The 27,217-nt window shown below is 36.9% G+C and overlaps 1 protein-coding gene across 4 annotated transcripts in view; it reads left to right on the top strand.

Annotated features, from left to right (window-relative positions):
• Positions 1–27,217, top strand: part of LGR5 (leucine rich repeat containing G protein-coupled receptor 5) — an 88,884-nt gene that overhangs the window by 39,895 nt on the left and 21,772 nt on the right. For all 4 annotated transcript variants that reach the window (XM_017832820.1, XM_017832823.1, XM_017832822.1 and 1 more), the window contains 4 exons: positions 9,388–9,459; positions 11,051–11,122; positions 21,886–22,101; positions 24,824–24,895. In XM_017832820.1, coding sequence (XP_017688309.1) covers positions 9,388–9,459; positions 11,051–11,122; positions 21,886–22,101; positions 24,824–24,895 — 432 coding nt within the window. The remainder of the gene's footprint in view (positions 1–9,387; positions 9,460–11,050; positions 11,123–21,885; positions 22,102–24,823; positions 24,896–27,217) is intronic.

The following is a 27,217-nucleotide window of genomic DNA, read 5'->3' as shown; positions in this document are numbered from 1 at the left end:
CCAAAGACTATGAGCACTGAAGTACAACATATTGACAGTATGCTGTATTTCTGAGGTGCACATTCCTCTGAAAATTTTGGAAAACATTGAACTTTCTAACTCCCAAAAAGTTTAGTTCTGAGCAAGATCTTTTATTTGTGAAAATTTTGGACCTTTCAGGCATAATTTTTTCTTAAAGCATGTATGATGGAGCTCCCACCAAGAAAGAAATATGCTTCAGCTGCTTGATTATCAGCAAGTTACTCTGCATGAACTTGTACAACACCATTAAATTAAATTCTTCATTATAAATTCAAAATAATTGCAGATATTTATCAGTCTGACCAAGTCCAAGATTCAGTCTCATAAGGATTATTTCTAGACATGTGACATATGTCATTTTACAATATGCGTAGAATGCCTTTACTAATAGAGCAGGGAATGAGAGTAATACATGGAAAAAAGGTTTTTTAAAGAGCAAAAAGACTTACCCAGGGTGAGACTCTTAAGAATTTTAGAGTCTGCTACATCTGAGTGTAGGCCTAACATTTTGTGATTAGTAACACTTCAAAGCAGTGCCTGAAACTGTTTTATTTTATAAATTAATGTCTCAAAAGTGAGGAAGAAAGCCAATAAAAATTTAAAGCTATTTGAATCAGACCTAACTGTAAAATCTCTCCAGCTATATATATATCCACATATACATACATATGCATAAATATATGTGCAGACACCCACGTGTGCACATATATAAGGCTTTTACTTTAATTTTAAACGCAGGAACATTCCACAGATAAGCAAAGCTCCAAGTGATTTTTAGTAAATTGCTATTTGTCAGGAACTTCATATAAGTGTTTTAGTAAAACAACAACAAAAGACTGTTATATTACAATTACTTTACTACAGAGCAGGACAGTCCCAAATAACTTCTTTTTCACAAAATCAAGCAATGAAGTCACCCTAAATTAATTGCAGTTTACATACAGGTGCAAGAGCATTTTTGGACACCCACGTGATTATTTTAAAATAATCTTAAAAGGAATTTAATATATATCTACAAAGTTTTTCAGATTGATCTTGGCATTATTATGGAAGTCAGGCAGAAGTGCCTTTAAAAGTACATTTTACTGTAATATGGAAGTGCAGAATTACAGATAAAATATATAATAGATGTATTCTGTGAATCTTACCATTATTTGTGTTGAAATACCTTTATACTGCAGAATTGGTTAAGAGGCTCCTGTATAAATGAAGTCCTACATTACCAGGCATGATCCATTGCCATCTGTTCTTATTTATTTTTTTCCTTTCACTTCTCTCTGTGTTTGCTCTTTCTTCCTACAAAGAGGTTTTCAAAGCTGTTAATGGGAATTAGGTATTCTTTTCCCCACAGACTCTGAGCAGTGGGACTGAGATGTCTGGTCTTTGAAAACTGAGAGCATTTGCTCCTGGGGGTCCTGTACAGTCTTTATTTTTGTGCTGGTGCAGGCACATTGTGACTAGCTCTGAAAACAAATTCTGTACTTTTTACTGTTAAGTAAGCTGGTGTAAAACATGAAAATGCTGCAGCCATAGTCCAAAAATTTTTTGAGCAAGTGAGGAATCTTGTCATTTACTTCAACAGTCTTGGAACAATATGGTTAAATACTACAATCTTTCCCAAAGATTAAGGTGCATAAATTTGAAAACCTCCAAGGCAAGAAAGTAGAAATGCCTGCAGCTGCAGAACTGAAGTAAAAATAGAGTGTCATCTATTGGTCTCAAACTGTCCACGCATTCCAGTGTCACTTCAATACCAGTTTTACAGTTCTTGCACAGCAGGGTTTAGCAGAGCTGTTCGTGGTAGAAATTGGCTTGTGTCACCTCCATCAACTAAAGTTTCAAGAACTTTTCACTGCTAAGTGACATGATCCCATAGATCATATCAGAGCTGTGCACAATTTAACACATAAGTTGTGAATTCAGTTTCTTCCTATAAATTATGAATTCGGTTTCTTCACTTCATGTGTGCATACATGTAGATCAGACAATGGCACTGTGTTTGATATGTGGTGTTTTTCAGTGAGAGGTGCCTGTCACCAGCCCAGCAATTGGCGCATTGTAAATTCTGTTGCTGTAATAAACTTTGTTCATGCCTCGGGACTGTAGTTTCCCAACTTTGCTTTAATACAGAGCTGCACTCTAAATCTTGACAGACGAATGGGCACCAGTTTTCTTGAAATTAACCGTACACCGGTAAAAACAGTAAGAAGATATTTACCTAATTAATCAGCAGGAAACAATGACAATAGTTTTCTCCCCTAGTGTTTGCTTGCAGAGTTTTAGTTTACTAGGAAAGAACAAACCTGAGCACAGAAGATCCTGCTGTATGAGCTAACAACTTGTAACCTTTACATCCACAAAAAAGGGCCCTGATGTTCTGGAGCTGTCACTGCCTTTGTTGCTGTCCCTTTGATGCCACCAAAGCGAGTAACAACAAAGAACTCGCCCATGTGGATGTGTCAGCCTGACATCCTCCAAACTGCCCTTTTTGCTGTCTTAACAAGAATGACAAGATGAGGAACAAAAAAAAAAAAACCAGAAAAAAAGAACAACACAGAGTAAATGCTAAATCAGAGTTGCTTGCATTGCTTGTTGAATAGCTTGTGCTGACAGACAATTATTCTGGAAATGTTAGTGCAAATTGCATGGAGCAGCCTTGACACTGGAGCTGCTGTGCATCTGTGGTATAAAGAAGGGGAGGCGGTGGGGAAGGAAGAAAATAGAAGAGAAGTGAAAAGAGTCAGATATGCATGAAAGCAGAAACAATAAATGTTCTAGGTTGATATCCAAGAAATCTAGTAGGCGCTGCTGCGTTACTCTTATTGAGCATCTGTTGAAGTTTATTTTTGGCTTGTAGCTTATAAGTGCTTTCTGGAACTTGTAATTTATTATCCAGCAATTATCATTAGGAACTAGTTTAGAACATCAAACAGAGTCATTGGAAGAACATTTTGTGTTTTGCGATCAATACAGATAGTGACATTATACTTAATTAGACCAAGGTGAAGCGTGCTATATATCTGTAGATCCTGAGGCAGGATTTTAATTTAATTCTTACACATTCCGTGTGTGCTGCAGTAGCAAGTATGCAGAAATAATTTCCTTTTTTTATCAGTGGAAGTTCAGCCTGTTTGTAGACTGCTTGACTTCAGTGCAGTGATCACTTTTGGTACTTACATGGGTCAATTTTTCACTTGCTTAGGATTATGGCTAAGGAATTTGGCCCATATGACATTTATGTCTAATAGGTTCACAAGCACAGTAAAATCAACTTCTGAGTTGTTTTTCTGAATTTCCAAGCAGGAGTAGCAGTGATTTCTCCAGTAATTCATTGGTGCTGCCTCATTGTACCACTCAGGATAACAGCAGCAGCCTCAAAACTTGGATCTACACTGTTTGTGTTCTTTGTCTGTCACACTGAAATGACTAAACAGCTAACACATTTTTCATTATTGACAGTGTGATCATGGTGTGTTGTACTGCAGTACACTTCAGCCAGTTCCTGCTATTAATGATTGTTGTTATTAATTCCTACCCTTTCTGGTGATACTGACACTACTGGGATAAATTGAAAACCAGCATCAGAAGTGTAAATGACACTTGGAAGACCCAGCTTAGGAAATGAGTTATGTATGATCCACCGTTTAATGCTCCATCTTGATGTAACATTTAAACAGTGAGAAAGAAATTTTGACAATTTTAAGGTTGTTCTGAGAGTAGTGATTTGGTGACAATATTCTTCAAACACAGAAGGAATGCTTTTTATTAGTTGTATCCATGGGGTCCACTGCTGGGAATCAGTGTGGGATTTCCTGCCTGATGTTAGGCTCCCTCCAGACGGTTGGCCTTGCAGCAATTGGAAGGCAGTTTCTTGGATACCTGTTGAGCAGAAGGGTCCTGTTGGAGTCCTGTAGAAGAACAAAGCAGCTTGTTCTCAGCACTGGCTAGGGAGAGCTTCACAAATTGAGAGATCAGTTGTCTCTAGCAGTTACCGGATCACACTCATGCCAGGTACAGAAAGAGTCTCTGCCTTTTATACATGGAGAAAGAAATAGCACGTTTTAGACCATATCCTTAACTGGCAAAAATCTGTTTTATCAAAGCCAGCTCAAGATCAAATACACACTGATTTAATTCCAACTGCTTTAGGTCAGTTGGAGTTATTCCAATTTACATCCTATGAGAATTTGGCACATGCATTTTAAAAGGCAATTAGGCCTTAAAGCAAGAGCAGACTATGTTATATTTGAATTTCCAACTAAATTGTAAGTAGCAATAAATATAATATACAGCACAATTTTGACTTGCACACTCCCCTCCCCTTTTTTAAAGAAAGGAGAATATCTCTACATTTTCTTCTTTGATCTCTCTGAGCATCAAATTTTTTAATATATCATTCGACCTGCATTTCTTTTTATATTGCTATAATTAGTTTTAATTAACACAACAGATTGAAATATAAAAAGATAATTGACATACAGACTAACATTTAAATTCCAAGTCTAACATAGTAATTCTTAAAAAAAAAGTTGAAATATATGTTGATGTCACACATTAGTTATTAACACTGTATTTAATCACCCATTAATTCATGCATTCCTATTGCACTGGTCTGAGAATAGTCATTAATAAATATAAAATTAAACTCATCTCAGAATTTTAGTTGACACTCAGTAAGTGCTGGATGAATGTCCATTTTGTCAGAGCTTTTTTAAATATAAGAAGAAGGAACGTTTCATGTTACCTCTTTATTGATGTATATGCAAGCCGAAGAAAATTATGGTCTTAGAAATATATAAATTATATAGTGGTTATACTTTTATATAGGAGGACTAAATATATATGTGTTGTGTGTTTATGTATCTTTGATATAGTTTGTCAGTAAAAAAAATTGAAGCAAGATTCCAGATTGGTAATTCTTCCTTGAACAAAGACAGTTTTTTATATCAGAACAAGTTGTTTTAGAAAAAGATTTGGAAATTTATGTTTTCTTGTTATACTTCCATGTTCCTCCCCAGGCAGCCATTTCCTTCCTTAGAAATTGGGATAATAGTTTTAAGATTGGTAGTAGTGCTGTTGGTGCAGCTCCTCAGAGACAAGTGCTGGCAAGTATGATACTGTGGTAGGATGCAAATGAGAGTCCTATTTCTACTTGTGTCAGCACAAATTTTTCCACAGGCATCAATGAGACTGGTATTTCACCACGGATCTTTATCAGTTATTCAGAACTATTATGGCATTTGGAGAGGCAGATCAGACTTTTAAGAAGTTTCAAATTACAAAAGAGAGTTTCTTATCTGTTCACAAGATAAAAAAGACACAGTCATGATTACATGAATTTTAATAGAGTTTTCTACATCACATGCTAGTGTTTTAGCACCAAATTCAAGAAGGTACCACATAGCAGCAGAACTGTCCCATCTGTTGTGGTTTTTCACTGTCTCAGGCCTTCTGTAGTTCCAATTTCTATTCAGAAAAGCAAAGATTATTTTTTTTCAACAATTTTTAGGTTCTTCCGTATGATCCCTGTTCAGTTTTCTGTCTGGAGAGTTTTTTAGCTGTAGTATACAATGTAGCAAATTATAAATAGAACCTCTGTTTTCCAAGAAAACAGGCAAATATAAAACTGACTGAATTGTGACTCTGTTGATGTTAATCTACTCATAAATATAAATTTTTATACATATATATATATATATAAACATATTCATGATAGCATTCTCTTAGCATGTGCAGGTCTTGCTCTCATTCCTTAAATAAAATCAGCAAACCAGTTAGTGAAGAGAAGTAAAATGCAGAGTCAAAGAGACATCAAGGCAGGATAGTCGTTCACAGAATTATTTTTGTAGAAATCCCTCTGTATCTTTGCACAGTTGAAGAATGATTTCATATTGCACTCATCTTTACATTCTATATAGGATATTGCACTATGTGAGAACTGATTAAATATAATGCAACACAAGTGATGCAATGATATATAACCTAATCTATATTAAAGAACATGCACTGGCACTAGTCTAGAAACATTGAGTCAGTTTGGTGTTCATATAATAATTTACGGGGATAATAATAAGAATCCAAAATATTTATCAGAAATTTGAGCGTAATGAATTTGTACTTAACTGTATCTGTTCTGAAATAGAATTACAAGAGATTTCACTGCATTTTCTCTTCTTAATAGTGGAGCTTGACTCCTTTCACACTGTTTATTCCCATCATATGTTGACCTGTATCACTATCCAGAGTGTCATCTATTCTCCTGCATTTCAGCACCTTGAAAGAGTTGATCAGTAACTTGTTCCAGAAAATTCCATTGTGCTAATCCTGTTAGAACACGGCATGAATATTAATCAGTGTAAACATATGCTTTTTCTCAAGGAGACAATTACCTTCCTTTCATGTCCTGGCTATAGGTTTGATACTACTAGATTTTGAAATACGCTTCACAGATGCTTGTTCAGCATTTGCTGGACTAGATTTTACTTAGGCAAAGAAGAAAAGCAGCCACTACCCATATTGTACTAGCACTGTCTGCTGCAGACAGTGAGAAGTAGCTGGGTTAGATTTGCCACAGGTTCTTTCCACAGTCAGTGGAAAGCTGCTTTCTTTGTTAAAGGCCACGGTTTTTTATCTGTACAGAGAAGACTTTTTAGTGTTTCGAGTTCACCTTCCTTCCCATCAGGTAATGAGGAGATGTTTGGTGCCAGGAAAGGCTTGTCATGGTGCAGGAAACATCCACACATAAAGCTGTTTTTAGTTGGCAAAGAAGAATTATTGTATTAGAAATATAAAGGAAATAGTTGACTGTTCTCAGTTACAACCTCATATTTATTTGCTTCAATCTGATGAAGTTTTTCTTTTCAGACAACGAAAGGAAAACAAAAAAAAGTTTCTGATAATTTTTGGAGCTTTCTGTGGGTTTCTTACATCTCTTATGAAGAAACATGCAATAGTATAAAAACATAGCCAATGCCTAAACTAAAGATATCCTAGTATCTTGACTCCAGCTGTGGCAGATACTGAAGGAGACATGGCACTTCTCTGTAAACTTTTCCAGCCTCCATTAATTTGCAAGATTATTCAAAGCACTGCAAGTAAAATCTAAATCTAAAATAATATAGCCCAGAAAATGTGATCCTTTTTGATTACTTTTTCATTAAAGAGATGTGCTACATGTAAGCCTGAATGTATGTAATGAGATATTTTTTAAATAACAAGGTATTTGTAAAATAATGTCAGAAATACTTGAAATAAAAGAATTAACTTTCAAAAATGGGAATTCAAAGTTGTTCAAATAATAAAAGCCAGACATTTGGTTACATAAATGCTATAAAAAAACTATTTCATTCCTGCTCTCCAAAATCATTACCTAAATACTCAACTATGGAGACAGATATTATGTCCATTCTCATTTGTTCAGGGAAATTATGTTTACCCATTCAGACTAAAATTACTACCCAAAGTATATCCAAAGTTCAGAAAAATGTTGGGAAGCTTCCCTCAAATAATTTAGGATAATAGAAAACAAAATCCCTGAGGTGGAGAAAAGTGGACGCTGGTAGATACTTGATATATAGTGTAGTGTCAACAAAGGGATTAATTTTTCCCTATGCCAAAGCTGAGAATAGAAACACAGTAAGAAAATGCTGCAAGGAAGACATTAAAAATTATCAGGAACAAATAACCTGAACTTAATGAGCTTTGCAGCATGCCTTAAAGAACTGATGTGCTAGATTTCATCCAAGAATATTGAAAGAATTAGACAATTATGCAAATGAATAATTTTTCCTGATTTTTACAGAATACTACAATGCTAGGGAATTCCAGTGGGCTGGAAAGATGCTACTATTGTGCCAGTGTTCAGAAGTGGTTTCGAGAAACATCTTGGGAATAGATAGGTGCTTTTCCAGAACTTGTTCCACAGTAAATCATGAAATAGCCATCATGAGAAAGCATTTACTATGGTAAATGAAGGTCAGACAATGTCACTACATCTAAAGTAATTGTTGCCAGGTGTCTACCTTTTCTGACAATGTCAGTTTGCTTTGTGAGAGAACTACAAGGACATACGTGCATTTGTGATATACTTTATGTAACCCTCTACTGAAGTATGGAGGGCTGTACATGATGAGCATGATCTGCTGCTGCATTAGCAGAGAATCATATAAGATCATCATATAATTCTATCAAATAAGATAGAATTAATCACTGTCTGCAAAATTAGTGAAAGGTCTTTCCAAATTGAAAAATATTCAGAGCAGGCAACTATCAGTAAGACAAGAGGGCATAGTCTTAAGCTCTGCCAGGGGCGGTTTAGGTTGGATATTAGGAAGAAATTCTTTACAGAGAGGGTAATCCTGCATTGGAATGGACTGCCCAGGGAAGTGGTGGATTGTCCATCCCTGGAGGTTTTTAAGGTGAGACTGGATGTTGCACTTAGTGCCATGGTCTAGTAACCACGGCGGTGTTGGATCAAGGGTTGGACTTGATGATCTCAGACATCTTTTCCAACCTGGCTGATTCTATGATTCTAATTCAGTCCTGTAGGTTCTTCTCTGGCAGCTTGGTACCTAAGGCATTTCCTGGAACTAATCCTATGTTCTTTCCTGAGGGCCAGAACATGGAAATGCCGTTATTTTGTATCAAATAGATTATCCCTTTCCTGAACAAAAACCTTACAGAATGCAGCCTTTTTTTGGTAAGAGTTACATGCTTTACAGAGGTATTTGTTGTACTTAACTAGGTCCGTAAAATACTTTCAGGCATTCTGAGAGGAAGATGCAATAGAAGTAGGGAAAAAAACCCTACAAATTTCAGCAAATACTTTTTGCCAGCTTATTACACAACTGCTCACAGGAAAACTATTATTCCACTGGTACAGCAGTTTTATGTGTAGTTATTTTAAAATGAACTGTGGTCATTACTATATGGATCTATTTTTATATTAGTGCAGATGAGTTAAATGTGGTCGGACATCATACATGCACAATTACACAAAGTGCATGTCTGTAAATCCTCTGATGCTAATTGTTGTCAGTAGGTCTGTATTTTAGTTGCTGGGATTGCTCTAACCTCTAAAAACAATATGAAGAATTCATTCAATGTGCATTCTAAACCATAAGGACAATTTGCTATGAAATGGTTCTTTTTTGCTGCGGTCCATCTGTCAGTGGATCAACTGTGCAGTTAAAGAATTCTGGTTTTTTTTTTCTTTGTATTAATGACAAAACTAGTTTCTTCAACTACTGTCTCTGGCATTGGTTGCTCAAACATAGCTGTTTTGCACTTTTTAACAACCAAATTAATTCCACATGAAGAGAAAAAAAAGTATTCACTCTTTTTCTTTTCCTTTTTCAAACTTTGCAGACGTCTTGCAGGAAATGGCTTGACATACATTCCTAAGGGAGCATTTGCTGGCCTTTTCAGTCTTAAAGTGCTGTAAGTAAACTGTGTGTTGTTTGATATATTTCTGATTTCCTAAATGCTCCAGGGAACTAATTAGCCAGTGAAGTTTTGATCAAGTAAATTACATATTTCGATCAGCTCACTTTGAACAATTCAATTGAAGTGAAGATACATATGAACATCATTAAATCTTTGTTTTTTCGTATAGAAAATATCCTAAACAAAGGTTGGAAAACATTAATGGCATTCTAAAAACAACTTGCTCATCAAGTAGATGTCTCTGTACAATATCAAAGGTAAAAAATGGTTCAGTTAATAGTTTCTTCAATTGTCTCAAAGTTCTGATTTCAAGTGAACTTTTCATGATCACACAAAACTGGGGTTAAATTGCCTTTTCCTTTTCTTGAGAACCAGGGGGGTAAAAAGCATTACTGTAGAACACAATGTAATTTACAATGCAGTCCATATTTCATATCTCGCTCTTTACAATGTAATGACTATTGGATAAATTATAAAAAACCCTGTATTATTTGGAGTAATACGTCACTCATACAGTTACTAAAATTATTAGCAGGCCACATACCACAGTGGGGATTACACTAGAGGGGATCTTCGCCTATGTAAAATTCACAGAAATTGTATTATTAGCAAGAACACCAACCTCCTAGGCAGTGTCAAGCCAAGCCTGATGCTACTGTAAGAGTATACAAAACTCTACTGAAAAAATACACAACTGGAAAAGAAGTATGAAGAGATTCTTATTCCATCTTCTTTTCAGTTGATGAGCTCTAGCTCTTGTTGGCCCAAGGAGCTTTAAGTCTGCCAAAAATTATTTCTTTTCGAGTCTCCCATTGAGTATGCCTCATTTTGAAGGCAGCATGTACTGCTTCAGATTTATCCACATAGAATTCTTTTATATGTGTAGGAGTTGGTCCAAACAAGGATATTAGGTAGTGTGAATGAAACCATATTCAAAGGGAGAAAAAGATTATTTAGGAATGAAAAGTGATTTTTCAATCTTTGCAAGCTAAACGATGTGATATTTCAGAAAACAGATTTGTCAGGTCGTTGCTAGCAACCTTCAGTTTGAGAAAATCTATTTCACTGAAAAAAATAAAGCAGTTTTTATAGAGATCAAATTTTCTTCAGACCAAATCATAAATTACTCATATAGTTAAAAGTTTCATTTGCCGTAGTAGCATTTTCCTAAGTAAGGATTTCAAGAGTCAGTCCTTCACAGCTTTATCAGAATAGAATCACTTCAGAAGGAAAACAAAATTGGTACATGAGAATGAAAATTTCAGTCACTGGAGGCAAATTAGGAACTTAAGTCCTACTGAAAGAAAATCGGATTTATTCTTTTAACTTTCTCAGTTGCTTTGAAAATTCTGCTCAAAGCTGTTATCTAGCTGTTAACAAAGCTAATATGCTACAGGTATTTGTTTGCTTTGAAGAGAGCGGGCTTTTGACAGGGTCAGGGAACTGGAGTATTTGTGTAGCTTTCCTTTGTTTGTAATCTGAAAGTAGAACTACTACAAAAGAGGTAAGCTTGGAAGAAAATTTGCAATAGAAAGAAATTGTCTTTACTGTGTTGATTCTGGGTTTTGTGCTATTCAAAATGTAGGATGCTGCAGAATAACCAGCTACGCCAGGTTCCTACTGAAGCACTCCAGAACTTGCGCAGCCTGCAGTCTCTGTGAGTATACCTGATAAATCAACTTGCAACCTTGCATGAACAGTAATGTATGGTTACCTATTAATTATCTGTTAATATCACTTAATAATGTGCTGAATCAACTTTTTCTTTTAACTCTCTGTGAGCTGCTTTTCAAGAGAATTGTACTCTCAATTAAGCATCAAAAGCGACTGATTTCGTTCCAGTAATTTCATGACACTGACAGCTTCTTTGCAGCATTATAAACTGGCTCACCATCTGAAAAGACACTCTTTGGCCTGCAATGCTTTTTGTCCAGAACACAGTTTCTTGTTAAGATTCTTTGCCAGGGAAGAGAAAGAATCCCAAATGACTCCCTTGTTGTTTTTTTTCATTTGGTGTAATTTTTTTCATTTTAAGCAGTATGGAAAACACTATTAGCTCATGAAACAAAGTGTGCTAGAAGATGCTTAATTATATTCTGTGCTTCTGGCAGGTCTCTGTATTTATAGTTCTTGACTGTGCATGCTGACTCAGTCCACGAGCTTCAGTTTTAACAGAACTCCTGCCAAAACTGCTAGACCAGGAGTGAAGATTGGCTGCTTCGTAGTATTAACGAAATTATTTCTGATATGCTTCTACTCTGTAATATAAGGATGGTTGTATCAGGTTGTGCTAAAAACTGACCTAGCCCAGCACTGAGCCTTCAAGAACAGATACTAAAGGAAAACTGGAAAGTCCAGCAAAGAATATAATAGTACTGCTTTGGTAAACTGTCCCAGCTGCCAGAAATTTGCACTCAAGGACTCACTGAGCCTATTGTGGCTTTGGTAGCTCCTCAGGGTTTTCTTTTATGAGTTGGTACAGTTGCTTTTTGAGCCAGTGAAACACTCATGATTTTTTGTGGCAGCATGTCTGCTGATCAGCTAGCCAGTGTAGCGTGGTGAAGTACCTTCTGTTATTTCCGTGGATCTTCACCACATTTGATGTTCTCTAAATGCAGCAGCAGGAGAAAGTGGAAACAGCAGTTCTCTATTGATGTACACCAGAGTTATACACCTCTGTTGTATCTCCATTAGTCAATTTTTCAGGCGTAGGCTGTTAGGATTGTTTCTCATGTGGAAGCTCTTCCATTCCTTTGTTCATCCTTGTCACTTTACTGAACTTTCTTTCAGTTCTCATGTATTTGATCTGAGAGAAGTGAAGGAGGGATAAGCCCTGCATAGCATGTTTAAAGTGCTTGCATACCATGGATTTATAGAGGGCAATTATGGACACTTCTTTGTTTGCTTTCCTACTAACTATCAAAACTTTGGGTTTTTTAATTTTTTAACCTTTACTGAATGCCAAGTTGTTATTTTCATACTTATTACAACTCCAGGACCTCTTTCTAGCATGTTAGTAGCTACTCAAGAGCTTGTCTTGTAAAGTTTGAATTGCCTTTTCCCTAAGTGCCTCTCTTGACACCTATCTATACTGAACTTCCTCTGCTATGTTCCTGTGCAGTCAACTGGGTATCATGAGTTCCTTCTGCTGCACTTGCAGTTTGCATTTTGAAACCACAAAGACCCTTGTGCTGTCTCAACGCAGGATGCAGTAAATAGAGTTAGTTTCTGAATTATCCACAGACTTGCATTGTCACCTGATAAATAAAAAAAACCCCTAAATTTTCTAAAGGATCTACTGATTTTGAATATGCAGCATAAAATATCTAGATGATTGGAAACAGAGAAGCAGTTCTTTGGTCAGAGGAAGATGTCAGCTGCCTCTTCTCTCTGCCTTAGTTGATCACCTTATAATGTCATAGAATTACTCTCAAATAAAATTATTATCCTAAAAAGTTCCAAGATCTAAATGGGGAATTCAGTCTTTAAGTTCAAATAGCTATTACAGAAAATATTGCTACAGTGTGCACTGATCACCAACATCACTAGTAAGAGTCTAACCACGACAAGGATAGAGTGAGCATCTGTACAAAGCTGGTGCATCTGTACCAGTCTAGTTAGATTTAAGATGTGTTGATTGAGAATTGTACTACGATGAACATACTCTTCTTTTTTGTGTGTATAAAGAAGTTCCACGAGAAGGCTAACATATTTTGCATACGTTCAGTTCAGCCAAGCTCTGGAGAACAGAATGAATGAAATTAATGGATTTTTGTGTTTTCAGCAAAATTATGTCACCTGTGTATGACTTACCACTGCACAGGCACACATTATACTGTATTAGCTCCCAGGTTCTTATGTCCCTCTTGAACAAAATTTACCTCCATAATACATAAGCATTTGTTAAGGTTTCTAAAGGTGAAACAGCCCTAAGAATTAATTATCTTCTAATTGTTATTTGGTCAGGTGCCTTTTTTCTTTATTGACCAGACACAGACAAATATCTCAGCCGTATACTTTTGAGGTTACAGTTCTTTCCTTTGATCTTTGGAAAAGTCATGAGAAAATGCTGGTCTAGTGACTATACTAGGTTTTCTTTCTGCTAAACAAACAAAAAAAAAATCTCGCTGAGATCACATCACTCTATACACATTCTGGACCAAAACGAGATAAGCCAAGCCAACAAGAGTTGCTTTGTTGCTCTGAAAGAGTTTTTGGTACAGTTTCTAAACAAAATGACAGTTTCGCTCAGGCTTTGTTGTAAATATTTTTTTCTTTGGGTGAAGAAGTTGAAGTAAACCAGAGTTTGTGCAGTCCATGTAAAGGACTGTTAGTTTGTGACTGAATTAAAACAGAGGGAGAATAGGAATGGTCAGTAGAAGCATTTAGACAGCTGTCTAGCAGACCCAAGATGGAGTGATACAGGTTTGTACAGAAAAACTACTATCACCTGAAAAATGATCACTGGCAAAAGAGACCTCTTTGAGGAAAAGAAAACTATTATTCTTTTGTTTGCTTAAAAGGGGTTGTGCCTGTCAGATAAAGGTGTGCACAGATTCAATTTCTTGTTTCATATAGTCTAGGAATTTTCTTTTCACAAGGTTGTTTTGCATTGGTTTCTGATTTACAATAGGAATTCTTTCTTGAAACCTTTGAAATAGCAGGAGTCTTTTCAAGAGTTTAATTAAGAGGTTAAAAGCCTTCACAAAAGCAGTTTCTATAAGATAGCAACTTCTTGTATTTATTATGTGTAAGTATGCAGGTGGCATGATTTCTGAAAGCCTCATTAACCCTTTGCTTTAGGTTAGTATAGATGTGAAAAACAAAACCAGTGACTGGACTCAAATCTCTGCCCTTTGTGGTTTTACTCAAGAAAGGCAGTCATGCAGAGGGGCAAGCCATTGCAACTGCCTTGCTACCTTGATCACTGTGAAGGATTATGTTAAAATCCTTTTTATGGAAGTATACATATCTTATCGTGCATGTGTGCACAATATGTGTGTGTATAATATATATGCACACGCAAATTTTGCACATTCACTCATAATGCAAAATCATCCCAAATTTTTGCACAAGAAGGTATTTCTGGGTGTTATACACTCTTTGTTATCTAGTTCTAGGCTAAAAGAGGACAGTATAGGTATCAATATTGATAGATTCATTAATTGATATTAAATGGCCTGTGGTATAGAGAATAAGAACTGATGTATTGCAGGAACAAGCAACAGTTTTTTCCACTTTATTGTCCAAGTTTTAATATTGCTGGTATGACAAGTTTGAGTGATAAATATTCATAGATTTCTTAAGGCTTGAACATACCTCTGGAACAGATCGGTCTTCTTTAGACAGCAGACATTACTTAATAAATACTGTAAAATGAGAAATGGGAAGAAAAATTAATCAACACCCCATAAGATCTGTGAGCTTTCCTTTGACAGCAAAAATCTATGAGAAAACCTTTATATTGTTTCCTCAAAACAAATGAACAATTTTTTTCTTTCACTGAAACAGAAAAATAAGATTAAACAATGTTAAAATCTTCTCCAATTCTATAAAAGTCTTTGTAGATCAGTAGTCAAAACCAGTAACGTTCTACTTTGATCAGTGAATGACTTCAGCTACCAGAGCTTGGATAATGTGTGGATAGGACTCCAATTCCCTTTGTGGCAATAGGATTTAAGGAAGTAACCTGACTATGCTGATTTTGAGATGTGGTTTTGAGCAGAAGGATATCTTCAATTTCTTATATAGGCTATAATTTTCCTCTGAAATCTACTGTGAACACAAATTATCTGGATTACTAGTCCTAACAATTCAAATGGCTTTTATTTCTGTCAAGCGCAAAAGAGTTTGCAGGTACCATGATTGAAAGGGAAGAACACACAATCACTGATGTGTTACAACTTAGTAGTTGGTAGCAGTTGAAATGTCACTTGAATGCTGCCATCCCTAGTACTCACCTCGAGCGAGTGTATTTCTTTAGGACAGAATATAAGCAGCTGATCTCTAGGTTTTATGTTTCACACGTCATCAGTATCTCCATTCTGCATTTAAATCATGAAACCTTTTAGTGATTTTGAATATCAGTGTATAGTCCAAAACTTTTTACATATGGATATTGATTTTTTTTTCAAGTGTTGTTCTTAATTAACAGCTTATTTTCTGTCCAACTTTTTTCATTTAATATGTGTATTTTTTTAATAGGTATCATTGTTTCTCTAGAGTTATCATCTTGTCATTACACCCCTTATGACATATAATTTCAGTATTTTTGAACAAGCAGAGATTGGTGACATATCGATAATTTTTTTTACTGTTTTCCTGAACATTTTAATATAAATTTTATATTACTAGCATCCAAAAAGTTGCAGATCTCCACTAGGAAATGTTGCTTAATAAAGGAGGAAAGGGTATTTTGCCTTGCAGATGGCAAAGCAAAGCTTCTGCTCTTCTTTTATTGAGACTATTGTAACAACCCTTTGCAGTGAATACTACAGATGAAACTTCATTCCCTGTTTATTTTCTTGTTTTGACATCATTGTTAATAAGCAGCTTTTACCGCTGCATTGTAAGACACAGAAATAGTCACAATAAAGAACAAATCATGTGATGTCTCACTGCCCGTGTCAAACCAGTCATCAAGGACATTTAAAAGCAAGCATTATTTACTGTACGACCTGCTTTCATTCCTGTGAAATTTAAGAGGACTTTTACTTTAATTGTAGAAAATAGAGCAGAATACAACATAGCCTTTTTTCCAAAGCACTTTGAACAGTTGATAGTGGGAAAAAATAAACCATCTTTTCTCTGTTGACAACCTGCAAAGTTGAAATTTAGGTAAGCAAATTAATTGGACTTTACAAGTAACAAAAAAATAGCATCAATGAAATGTTTTAGAATTTCCTAACAGAATTTGTAGATTGCTTAAATTTTATTTTAAGATGTTTCAGTATTTTTAGAGCAGCTGATGGTGACACAAAGTTTTACACAAAATATTATCTAGAAACGTCCCGGATGTCCTCAGTAGTTACCTGGATGGAACAGGTCAGCAAATGGATTTTTTGTCATCTTTCTACTCCCACAAATATTTGACGTTTCAAGAGAAATATCCATTCTTAACCTGAAGAAGAGTTGAAGACTTTGAGGGCACAGAATTCTGAAATGCTTCCAGTTCAGGCTTGAAATTAGAAAGCTGCTTCCCCCTCCCCCCTCCCCCCCAAAGTGTTAACTTGAAACAATTTTTTTCCAGTTTGATGCTTAATAATCCTGATTTTTAGTTGAAAGACCAAACAACTTTGATGAAATTACATTCTCCCAAGAGAACTGTTTTCATGAAAAGACAGGAACCTTAGTTGTGGTTTTCCATGTCACACTCCATGATAATGAAGGCTACAGAAGGCATGATTCTTAGGAAACCTGGTACCTCAATAGGTACCCACAAACTCCCAGAAGAAGAATTTCCCACATTTTAAATCAAGGTTGTTTGTACCTATGAAGGTGTCTGCACACATATGCAAAGATGTCTCAAAACTCACTGTTGCAGTCTCCTCATTTTATTGCACATCTTCATCATCTGAGCTGCTAGAGTCCCAAGCACTAGGCAGTTGAAGAGGGACTGAAACATCAGGCAGTAGTACAATGTCAGACCGCCCCTCTCAATCACAGACACTTTTCTTGATTGATAACCAAGGGGAGGAAGGTAGAGGTGCAAGGTTCCCTAAAATGCTTTTGCTACTATTTTTTTTTAGATGCAGTCCCTAACTCAACCAGCCAGTTCCTTTCAAAGTGGGTTGTAAGTAGACTGTATTAGATCAGCAATTCCAGGACACTGAGTGATGTTTTCTTGCATCCAGTAGAAGATACTAGGCATCTGACTCTTTTCTGTCTTATGACTAATCTCAAAAAAGGGGGGTTGTATTGCATATCTTAGAGACAGACAAATTTCTCAACCTCAGAACTGCTAGCCAGAAATCATCTTGCATGGCTGCAACCACCAGGACATACACCACATGTGGAAGGAGGACAAGAAGCTGCTGTTGGAGTAGTTAGCAGTAGGGGGCTTACACTTGATTCCCAAGGAGGTCCTCCTGGGTGCCCTATAGTGGCATACTGTGGTAGTCACAGCCAGCCTAGAAAAGCAAGCAGCGCTTCAGAGTGCTCCCAGGCTCTGGCCATGATCCATCCTGTTGCACTGGTAGCAGGGTCCTTGGCACACTTTTGATCTGTGCCAACCAGCAATTGCCTGAACTGTTCCTGGGGTCCATCTGGCAGTTCGCACGCCCCTGGGAATGTCCCCAGGAGGTGCTGTGCATACAGCCACCTTGCTTGGGATACTTGGAGAGGTCACTCCAGGCCAGTTGGCTGAGCACCTCTGAGTGTTTCCAGCCTCACCAAACATGCCCATCTACCTGTGGGGTCCTGATCTGTCTGCAGTCAGATTCTTAGGATAACCCAACAACCCCTGTTAGCACCTACTTTTTCCCACATGTGGGGGTTGAAGGTACCCAGTATCAGAGCCAATCTTTGTACAAACATAGCATTGCAGTTGGCTGTTTTGCTGTATGCAGTGTGCTGGCATCCTGTACCATTGTATTGAATACAAGTTTACCAAACACCTGAGCAGCACATTAGGAGAAACACTAAGGATTGAAACTCCCAGAGCTGCAGAGACCTCCTCATGTAAAACTGAGCAGTGGGACAGAAACAAGTGCATGTAGACTGTGACTTATTACTTGTCTTTTTTGGTTTTGCTGTTGCCACACAGTATCGGTATCAGTCCTGTAGAAGTGAGCTATGAGAACTGCTGGTCTGGTGTGTTGGAATAAGCTTTCTACAATTGTCCTAGCATTTTCCCCTGTGGACTGAAGAGGATATCCTGCATAAAAGACCATGTTTGAAAAACATGGCTTACAGTAGCCAGCTATATTTTCAGTACATCCACTTTTCAGAGCCAGTTTAGATGTCACTTGCCATTACTTAAATGAGACTTTAGTCAAACTCCTGTGAACAAACCGTTGAAGGATTTGTTCAACAAAGATGGTGGGGCTGCAAGTGGCCCTCTCCTGCCTGGGGTACCCTTCCCAGTCAGGGCCTGTCCACAACCCTTTCGTTGCTCTGTACTTTGTGGCGAGGCTTGACTGAGGCTCCCTCATAATAGAACCAGGTCAGGAGAAGAGGAATCACAGAATCATAGAATCAACCGGGTTGGAAAAGACCTCTGAGATCATCAAGTACACACCTTCTTTAATCCACTCTGCCTAAAATCAATCCTTGTTTGCTCTCACTTCTCTGCCTCCCCTACCTATTATGTACAGTCCCTTTTCATTTAGTTTTATCTCCCCTACTTCAAACTTTAAATGTCAGAAGAAGCATTTTATTCTTGACTTCTTTATCTGTCTTTGTGGTTTCCCTCTTCTCCAGACCTTTCGGTGTATTCTGGCCCTCATCCATTGCAAGAAGAGGCAATCCATGTAATAGCTGTTTATTTCAGAGGGAGAGATGACCTGGGAGAAACCTCCTTCCTGATCTCATATTTAGCATTTGATTTAAACCTGAATGAATGAGCAAGGCACTCTAAAATGTCATTAAGGAATTTCTTGATTGCTAGATACACCCATGTTGTAGTTGGTTTTGAGAGAAGATGCAGAAAAAGGAAAAAAAATATATATTCCCTTAGAAACGTACTACTGGCATAAAACTTAGTATCCATTCATATTGAATTGATAAAAAAATGCAAATCAGATCTTTTTCAAACATCTACCTTTGCCTGTACCAGTAAATGAATCCTGTTTACAATTCTATATGAACAATATCTTTTCATAAATTGTGAACATAGTCACAGCATTCACACTATGTCACAGGAAACACTAGTGGGTTACAGTCCACACGGCTCAATCATTTGCTTTAAAAGGCTTAGACATTTTAAGTAAGCTCATGGTGAATTTCATAGTGACTGCTTTATTTACATGCTGCCTATCAGAAGAGATCTGTTTCCCTAAATTAGCCCTCTCTGGAATATAATAGCAGCTTTCAAACTCACCACATGTTATCTATATATTTTCAGTTATAAATAGGGTCATACTTGTGAGTTAATGGGTTTAGTTCTGAAAGTGCCAAAACTTTGATCAACACATGTAAAACAATTGACTGAAAAGGGTGATTTTGATCAATGCTTTATACATCAGTGTTCATTACCTACAGTATGACAGGAAACATAACCACTACTGAAACCTTTTAATATCTGCAAGAGGGAAAATGGTACTTGGAAATTTAAAAAAGATTAGATAATAAAAGAGCACTTGAGGCAGTACCTCTTATGAGTACTTGCAGGATATGTAATCCAGTTACAGAACCTGAAGCACAAATCATTGCAGCTTTCTTATTTTTTCCAAGTTTTATCTAAACAATAATTCAGCTATTTAGAATTTCATTTATAGTACAGCAGTCTTGTTTTTCTTTTTGTGCTGTGTGTTTTGTTTACGTAGTCGGTGGTGGGTTTCTATTTGGAAACTTAAACTATAAAAAAATCAGTTCCTTGATTTGCTACGAAATATCAGTAAGATAAAAATCCTGGTCTCACTGACGACAGCAGAAATACTGCCATTTCAGCCCAGGGTCCCATACAAACAACTGACTGTTGGCTTGGCCACACAGCCAGGCATCTTGTGAGTAACTCCTGTGGAGTCAACAGGGACATCCGAGACGCACACGCAGGCTTCCTATTGAACAAGATGTTAACTGCAACACTGCAACACATTTAGTTTGAATAAAGCCTCCATTCTTTAATCAGTGTAACTGTCAAACTAAGGCAACTGTAACTTCTTAGTTTACATACCAGCATCACCCAGGGAAGAAATTTACTTCTGACTGAACACAAAGAAACCTCATCTACTCATTCAAATTATACCTTATTTGAAAACACAGGCATAGCATGGTTCTTGCCTGGGGAACAGGGGAGGAACAATGTGAGTATTTCTAAACATTTCCAGCCTTACCCATTTGTTGACAGACCCTTGAGTTATTTTGGAAGCTCTGTCTCTGCTGCTTGCCATGTCAGTTATTATATTGAAAATTTAATTGTACAAGGGCTTTGACACTGAACCTTATAAATTTGTTCCAACTGACCTTGTCTCAGTTATTTGCCAGCCTGGCACGGAGACTTAGCAGTCATTATTTGTTCTCATGCAGTAGGTAGGAGCAGCATGGAGCAGGAGATAGAATGGTCCTGACATTTTACATGACTTTAAATGAGGAAGAAGCTTTAAATAAAGAGATTATTATGCCCACCACAAAGAGTGTTGCATTTCTCTCAAACAGACCGAATTTAGGTTGTACAGAATTACTTCTTTGTACCGTGAGTGTGGCTGTTTGCTCTGTAGCATTTTCAGACATCTACTTAAATTTATTCTTCTTTCACCATTCACTTAATTACTCCTTTCTACACATTTCAAAAAAAAGTTTTAGAGCATGGCTTTCATGTTCTGAAAACGGTACAAGTCACTGCAACGCATTAAAAGCAGAAAACATGTATCGGAGTACAAATCCCCAGCTGGATGTTTCACAAAGTTTTGGAAATCTGCAGCACACTTTGAAATCTTTCCTCGAAAGAATCACAGTGAAAAAGCGAAACACAGCAAAAGCTAGTGAATAAATGGTGCTATATTTGAATCACACATCTACAAAAGGTTCAGTAGATTTAATCCTTATTTACACAAGTGTGAGAGCAAAGCATCACGTGCAGATTCTTCAGAGGTATGACTTGCAGTTGAGCTCCCTCTGTTGGCTCTGTAGCAGCTGAAGTGCATTTAGTAACTTCTTTTTCAATATAAATACATCACATTGGCAACACTAATCTCTGTGTAAAAATCATTATGTTGCACCACTAAAAAATGTGAAGTTCAGTTCTCATTAGAATCATCGGAATAAACAATATTTAAGAAAAAGAAAAACAGGAACCTCTAGAGGCTCAGGAGTGAGTTCTTGGAATGGGTGTCTAGCATACGGAATTCCAAATTATCTTGCAGTTCAATGATTTATAGGTTCTGAAATAGAATCTGGGGATGAGTTTCTTGCACTTTTTTTTTCCATACTTTCAAACAATTGGGAAATGAAACAAATTCATACCCAGTGTTTAGAGAGACTCTGCTCAAAAGTGATCAGTGTGTGCTCTCAGTGAATTGATGGCTCCAAAGGAGAGCTGTCTGCACAGAGCGAGCTGACAAGGAGACTTGTAAACATGATTTGAGTCTCAAGGGTGAGGCTGCAAGCAAGATGGAAAGGATTTCCAGGAAATGAAAACTGGATGTGGGAACCCATGTCCATCCTTTGGGGTTGTGTGCTTGGTGATAACTTATGATAGCCATTGTGGAAAGCCACTGTTCTTTTCTTGAAGTCAATTTTCTCTATTTCTTTTTCTCCTAGGCGTCTGGATGCCAACCACATCAACTATGTGCCCCCCAACTGCTTCAGTGGCTTGGTCTCCCTTAGACACCTGTGGCTAGACGATAATTCTTTGACAGAAATTCCTGTCCAAGCTTTTAGGAGTTTACCAGCACTTCAGGCAATGACATTGGCACTGAATAAAATTCATTACATACCAGACTATGCCTTTGGAAACCTCTCCAGTTTGGTAGTTCTGTAAGTTTCATTGATTGCATTTTAGACACAATCTTTTCTTGCAGGGCTTTGGCCTCTTTGTGGTGAATTACTTGAGGATGCAATGTTTAATTTAGATGTTACTTGACACAACCCTTAATAATTAAATATTCCCCTAGTCCGTGTCCAGTTGGCAAATTATAGGTAAATAGGTATAGGCATGAGTCTGTTTTGTCTTATAGTCTTAATATTAAATTAATATCTTGGGGCTATGAATCTGCAGTTTCCTTTCTGCGATTGTTCTAGGCTTAGTGATATTCCTGAGATCAAAAGATCAATGTCATTTGTTCAGAAAATGGTGGTTTTGAAATATAACTGCAGTTTTCTGGGTTGCATATGTAATACAACCCAAAATTTTTACAAGTTATCTTGGAGAAAATAATTTTTTTGCATCTTCCTACAATTTGACTAACATTTCCTAAACCACTTGTTTTGAACTAGCTCAAAAGTTTCCATCTCAATTAAAAAGTATGTAAGGGAGTTAAAAATCACCCTATCTGGTCAGCAAAACAAACAGGAAGGGAGGAATTGTGTGCTCCATAAGACTGACTGAGGGAAGATTAGAAACAGGAAATGAACTGAAATCTTTCTGGGGGACTTGGAAAGAATGCTGTCTAGTAGAAAAAAGTATGCATTTCCCTTCATAGAAAGTATATGTATTTGGTTATGTTTGCATACCAGTTCAACTAATTGAAACATGCATGGCTGGCACCAAAATCTGGAAGGTATACTGGAGAGCATGATTTCAGCTTTTTATCTTCTGGGAATGTACCAAGTAGAAAAAAAAACTAAACTGGCTGGAGAAACTGAGGTGGAGAAGGTATTTCAGGACACTTTAGAAAATGTTAGCATTATTAAAGAGAGAATGATATATTCAAGCTTTACAAGCTGTCTGAAACAATAGTTTGTCAGACACTTACGTGTTTTATATGTTTTAGCATATTCCAGCCCCAGTGTAACCACTGAACCTGGCACACATCAGGGTTCTTTATTTAGTCACTATCTCTCCCTAGTGCTTAATATACTCATATAAGTACATAGGGCCCCAAAAATGGGGATTAACATCTGCCTTGTGCTGCAAAACCTTTGCCTTCTCTTTACATTAAGTATCAATCACATTCAAGTTAAAGAGTGGATGGACTTGTCATTTGATTAGGCTTCTAGGCTTATATCAGTGTTGGTAAAGACAAGAGGCTGTCTTGAATGTTGTTCTCTAGATCCCTACCAGAAATGTAGTGATAAGAGGACAGTTAAGAAATTCAGGAGAAAATAATTTCATTTCATGCCCTGATTGCTTCTGCTCAGTTAGGTTTCCTTATTTAAGATCTGCCTTCCTTATTTCTAATCTTCTGGGCTATATAGTGATTAATAATTTAATCATCCCTCATTATGTGCAACATTTGATATTTCTGGCTCCTCGAAATCTTTGTGTGTGGTTCTGCTTTCATTTGTTTGCTACTCTATACAGTCTGGCAAATTTTGAATTCAGTGCAAAAATGCATGGTCAATTGGAGCATGTCAAAACCTTTATAATTAAAGATCCAGACATAATTGGAATTTGGAGATGCACTCTTCATGTTAACTAAAGCATTAAAGGTCAGTGTAGTCATTAAAAATAGAGTTGACTAGGTTTCTTCCTAGGAAAGGAAAAACCTACAGAACATTTTATTTTACCATCAGAATCCCTGCCTTTAATGGACAGGTAGACTCAATTTCTGTAGGTTTTGCAGAAAATTCAGAGATCCACTGATCTTTAATGATATTTTCAGAGCAGAGTGAAGTATTGAAGGGGCCTGGCAGCCCTCATTCACAGCCTGTATTTTCTTTTAAAGCAGTATTCCTCTAGTTTCCTTCCACTATAGGGATGAAGTTTTGAGGATGAAATAACAGGAAAAATCTGTTGGGGAAAAGGCATCCTTTTTAAATTAAATGACCTGAAGTGCCTACAGGTTGTATCTACTCATATTAATCAGCTTGACTCAGAGTGGGTTTTCTCCCTGTTGTTTTAAAGACTTAGAAATAGGCAGACCTCGTAGTCTTTGTGTGTGGGGATTGGTTAAAATATATAAAAATTACTTTCAATTGCTAAGTATTTCAGGAAGTAGTTATTGATTTTCATAATTTCAAAGGAAGGCAAATTACAACACTTTTAAGATTAGTTAATTTGCTCATCTCAGCAACGCTGCAACTTCTTGTCTTACGGCTCTGTGTCTGCTTGCATTCTGCAAGCCTAATGCCCCTTACCTGTCTGCCACGCTGTCAGTCTCCTCATCTGCTGCTGGTTTGTGCCATCCCCTCTAACACCATCTGAATATACATCTTCCAGATATACACCTCACACCCCACACACAGTTTTTAAGACAACATGTTAATTAACCAATTAACCATCACTAAGAATATGTCTATTTGATATGCAGATGCCAATCTGAAACTGCAGGATATAACATTTTTAAACAATCTAGGTGGTTTTAAAACAGATCCCCTCTATGAAACCAAATGGAAGCCTGTGTGGGTGGAGAGGTATCAGGAGAAAGAGTAGAGGGTGGTGGAGGTGCCTCCTATACATGCACTTTCAAAAGCATGACTTGCATATAATCAATGCATGCCAAAATAAGTTTCTTTTGATTTAACCATCAAAATGTTTTGCTTAAGTCCACTGTGTGCAGTGTGCTTTCCTGACTGCGTGCTTAATGTTCCCCTGCAGACATCTCCATAACAATAGAATCTATTCCCTGGGAAAGAAATGCTTTGATGGGCTCCACAGCCTAGAGACATTGTGAGTTGACCTCTTATTTGTTTCCTTTTTTTTAAAGTGTTTTCATTAATATTCTGAAAGAATAAAAATAACCTAAAAGCCAAATGTGGGGTTTGGCTTGCCTGATCATTACAGGATCTAAGTGATAGTTCACAATGACTCTATGTAGCAAATCCTACTTTTGACTATAAAATTAGTTTGCCTTTTTAATAAGCATTGTCAATTGATAAATTGTTTGAAAAACAGTTGAAAACTGTATTGAGCATTGAAAATGAAGTGACTATTCATGAAGTTATGTTTGTGTATTTTAGTACTATTTATTTGTCTTGTTTAATCAGTAAAGCTAATAGCTAGGTTGGGAAACTGTCACAATGAAAAGCTTTAACATTAAGAAACTGTCTTGCCATAGAGGAGCATTAAAAAATTAGATGGTAGGGGTTTTTTAATACCTGGAAAAAGCAAAAGTTCCAGGTAGTCAAATGACACATGTGCTTTACAAGCAGAGGAGGACAAATGTGTCAGTTGTAGCCAAGTTTTTGTCTTTAAACAATAATACTAGTAAAGATTGAAATTTCTTTAAGTTTTCACTGTAGTTCTATTCAGACCAATTCAAATTTTCTTGAGTTGTCTAGCAAAAAATTGTTCTACAGAAAGTGCCAAAGAGGAATGCGGTGCTGGTGGTTAGTGCAAAGTATGCCGCTACAGTTAGTCAAATAAAGATATCTTCCAGAGTCACCCACAGACCCAAAAAATGCTACGGGGACAGTAAAACCTTGCATGTCCTTCCTACAGCACCTGCCACAGTCAGCTGCATCATTTTCAGAGATTTTAGATGTTCTACCAAACCAGGACAGAGGCTAAAAAGCCTGTTATGAGGAAGAAATAGTTTCAGACATGAATAATGTTAGTCTGAAAGTTTCTGTTTGCTTTCTTATCCACAGAACTGCGTTCTGCCCACTTTTCATGTTTTATTAAGATCAGGAAGCAAGATGTTTTGGGCTTGTTGGTTTTTTTATCACCGGTTTTGATTACATTGATCCCTTGCCACTGAATTGCAGTTTTACAATTTGGACTTTTAGCTGGCTGTGAGTTGAGAGGAAGTCCCTTAGTGTAGCACTGGAAAGGGAGATGGGAAAGGAAGAAGGAAAATATAACTATTTTGGTTTTTTAAGTGATGTTCACATGGCACTTGGTCAAAAATGGGGGAAAATAGAACAATGGAATAAGTAATTGCAAGCCCAGTCCCAGCCATCTGACACAAGAGAGATGAAAACACAGAGGACAGTCAGGAACCTGGGAGTAAGTGTAGGTGCAGCCACTTCACTGCAATAGGACAGTGTAGCACTTGCCTCAAGCACAGTAATTGCATACTTTGTAGACTGGTTTCCAGATAGTTTCAAAATAATGTAAAGATCTTGGTGTAAATGACGGACACCGGCTTTAAGATCATTTGTTTGCATTGACGCATAGGTCTGGAAATAACATGTAACTGGAGGGCAAAAGCAAACCGTACATGCCTGTAATCTCTTTTTGTCAATAAGCAGGAGAGATTTACAAGCAGGAAGGAAAGCCTTGTTGAATTCAGACAGCAGTTTCCTGCCTGCATTACTTCAGCCTGATGCTATTTCAATTTCAATCTATTGTAAACTGTGGCTTGTGTTTTGCCTGTTTAAAAAGGCTTTTGGTCTCATTTTTCAGACTGCTTTCATCACAAAGCATTCCCAGAGAGCATCACAGTAAACTGGCATATCTCAATTTTAGTTTCGGGTATCTCCTAAATGCTAAAGGATATGTATGTCATGCTGAGAGCAGAAGTAGGATTATAATCCATTCAGCCTACCAGAGTAAAATCTTAATTTCTGCTGCAGAATGAGCAGTTCTTAAAGCAGAGGTCACTACCCTAGCTAAACTATCATTTTCACAATTTTTGTGGTTAGAAATATTCTTTGTATGACTATTGTCAAGTCTTAGAATTAACAATACAGTTAGAAATATTTATAGTGACATGTATTAACCATGTAAAATGCAGCTCACCAAACAAAGTTGTTGAATATTCTGTTTGAAAGATTTTTTTTCCCCTGGTAATACTTTAAAGTAGTGAAAGGGATAGGCAATTTACAAAACAGCAATCCCGTAGCAGTATCCAAATTCACTTACGTTCTCTTTATTGCAGAATAGCTTAGATGCAACAAAAAATAGTTACATTTTTATGTGTGCTAATAAAAAATAGGAATGATAATGTGCCCTAAATAGAGTTTGTTGGAAAACATCCATACACTTTTGAGGATTTCCTCGCTTTTTGCTGGATGTATCTTTCAGTGCATGGAAGATGATAGTTTATTA

This window comes from Lepidothrix coronata, unplaced genomic scaffold, assembly GCF_001604755.1.
Source record: "Lepidothrix coronata isolate B3197 unplaced genomic scaffold, Lepidothrix_coronata-1.0 Scaffold206, whole genome shotgun sequence".
NCBI lineage: Eukaryota > Metazoa > Chordata > Aves > Passeriformes > Pipridae > Lepidothrix > Lepidothrix coronata.
This window is presented reverse-complemented; position numbering and strand designations above follow the sequence as displayed.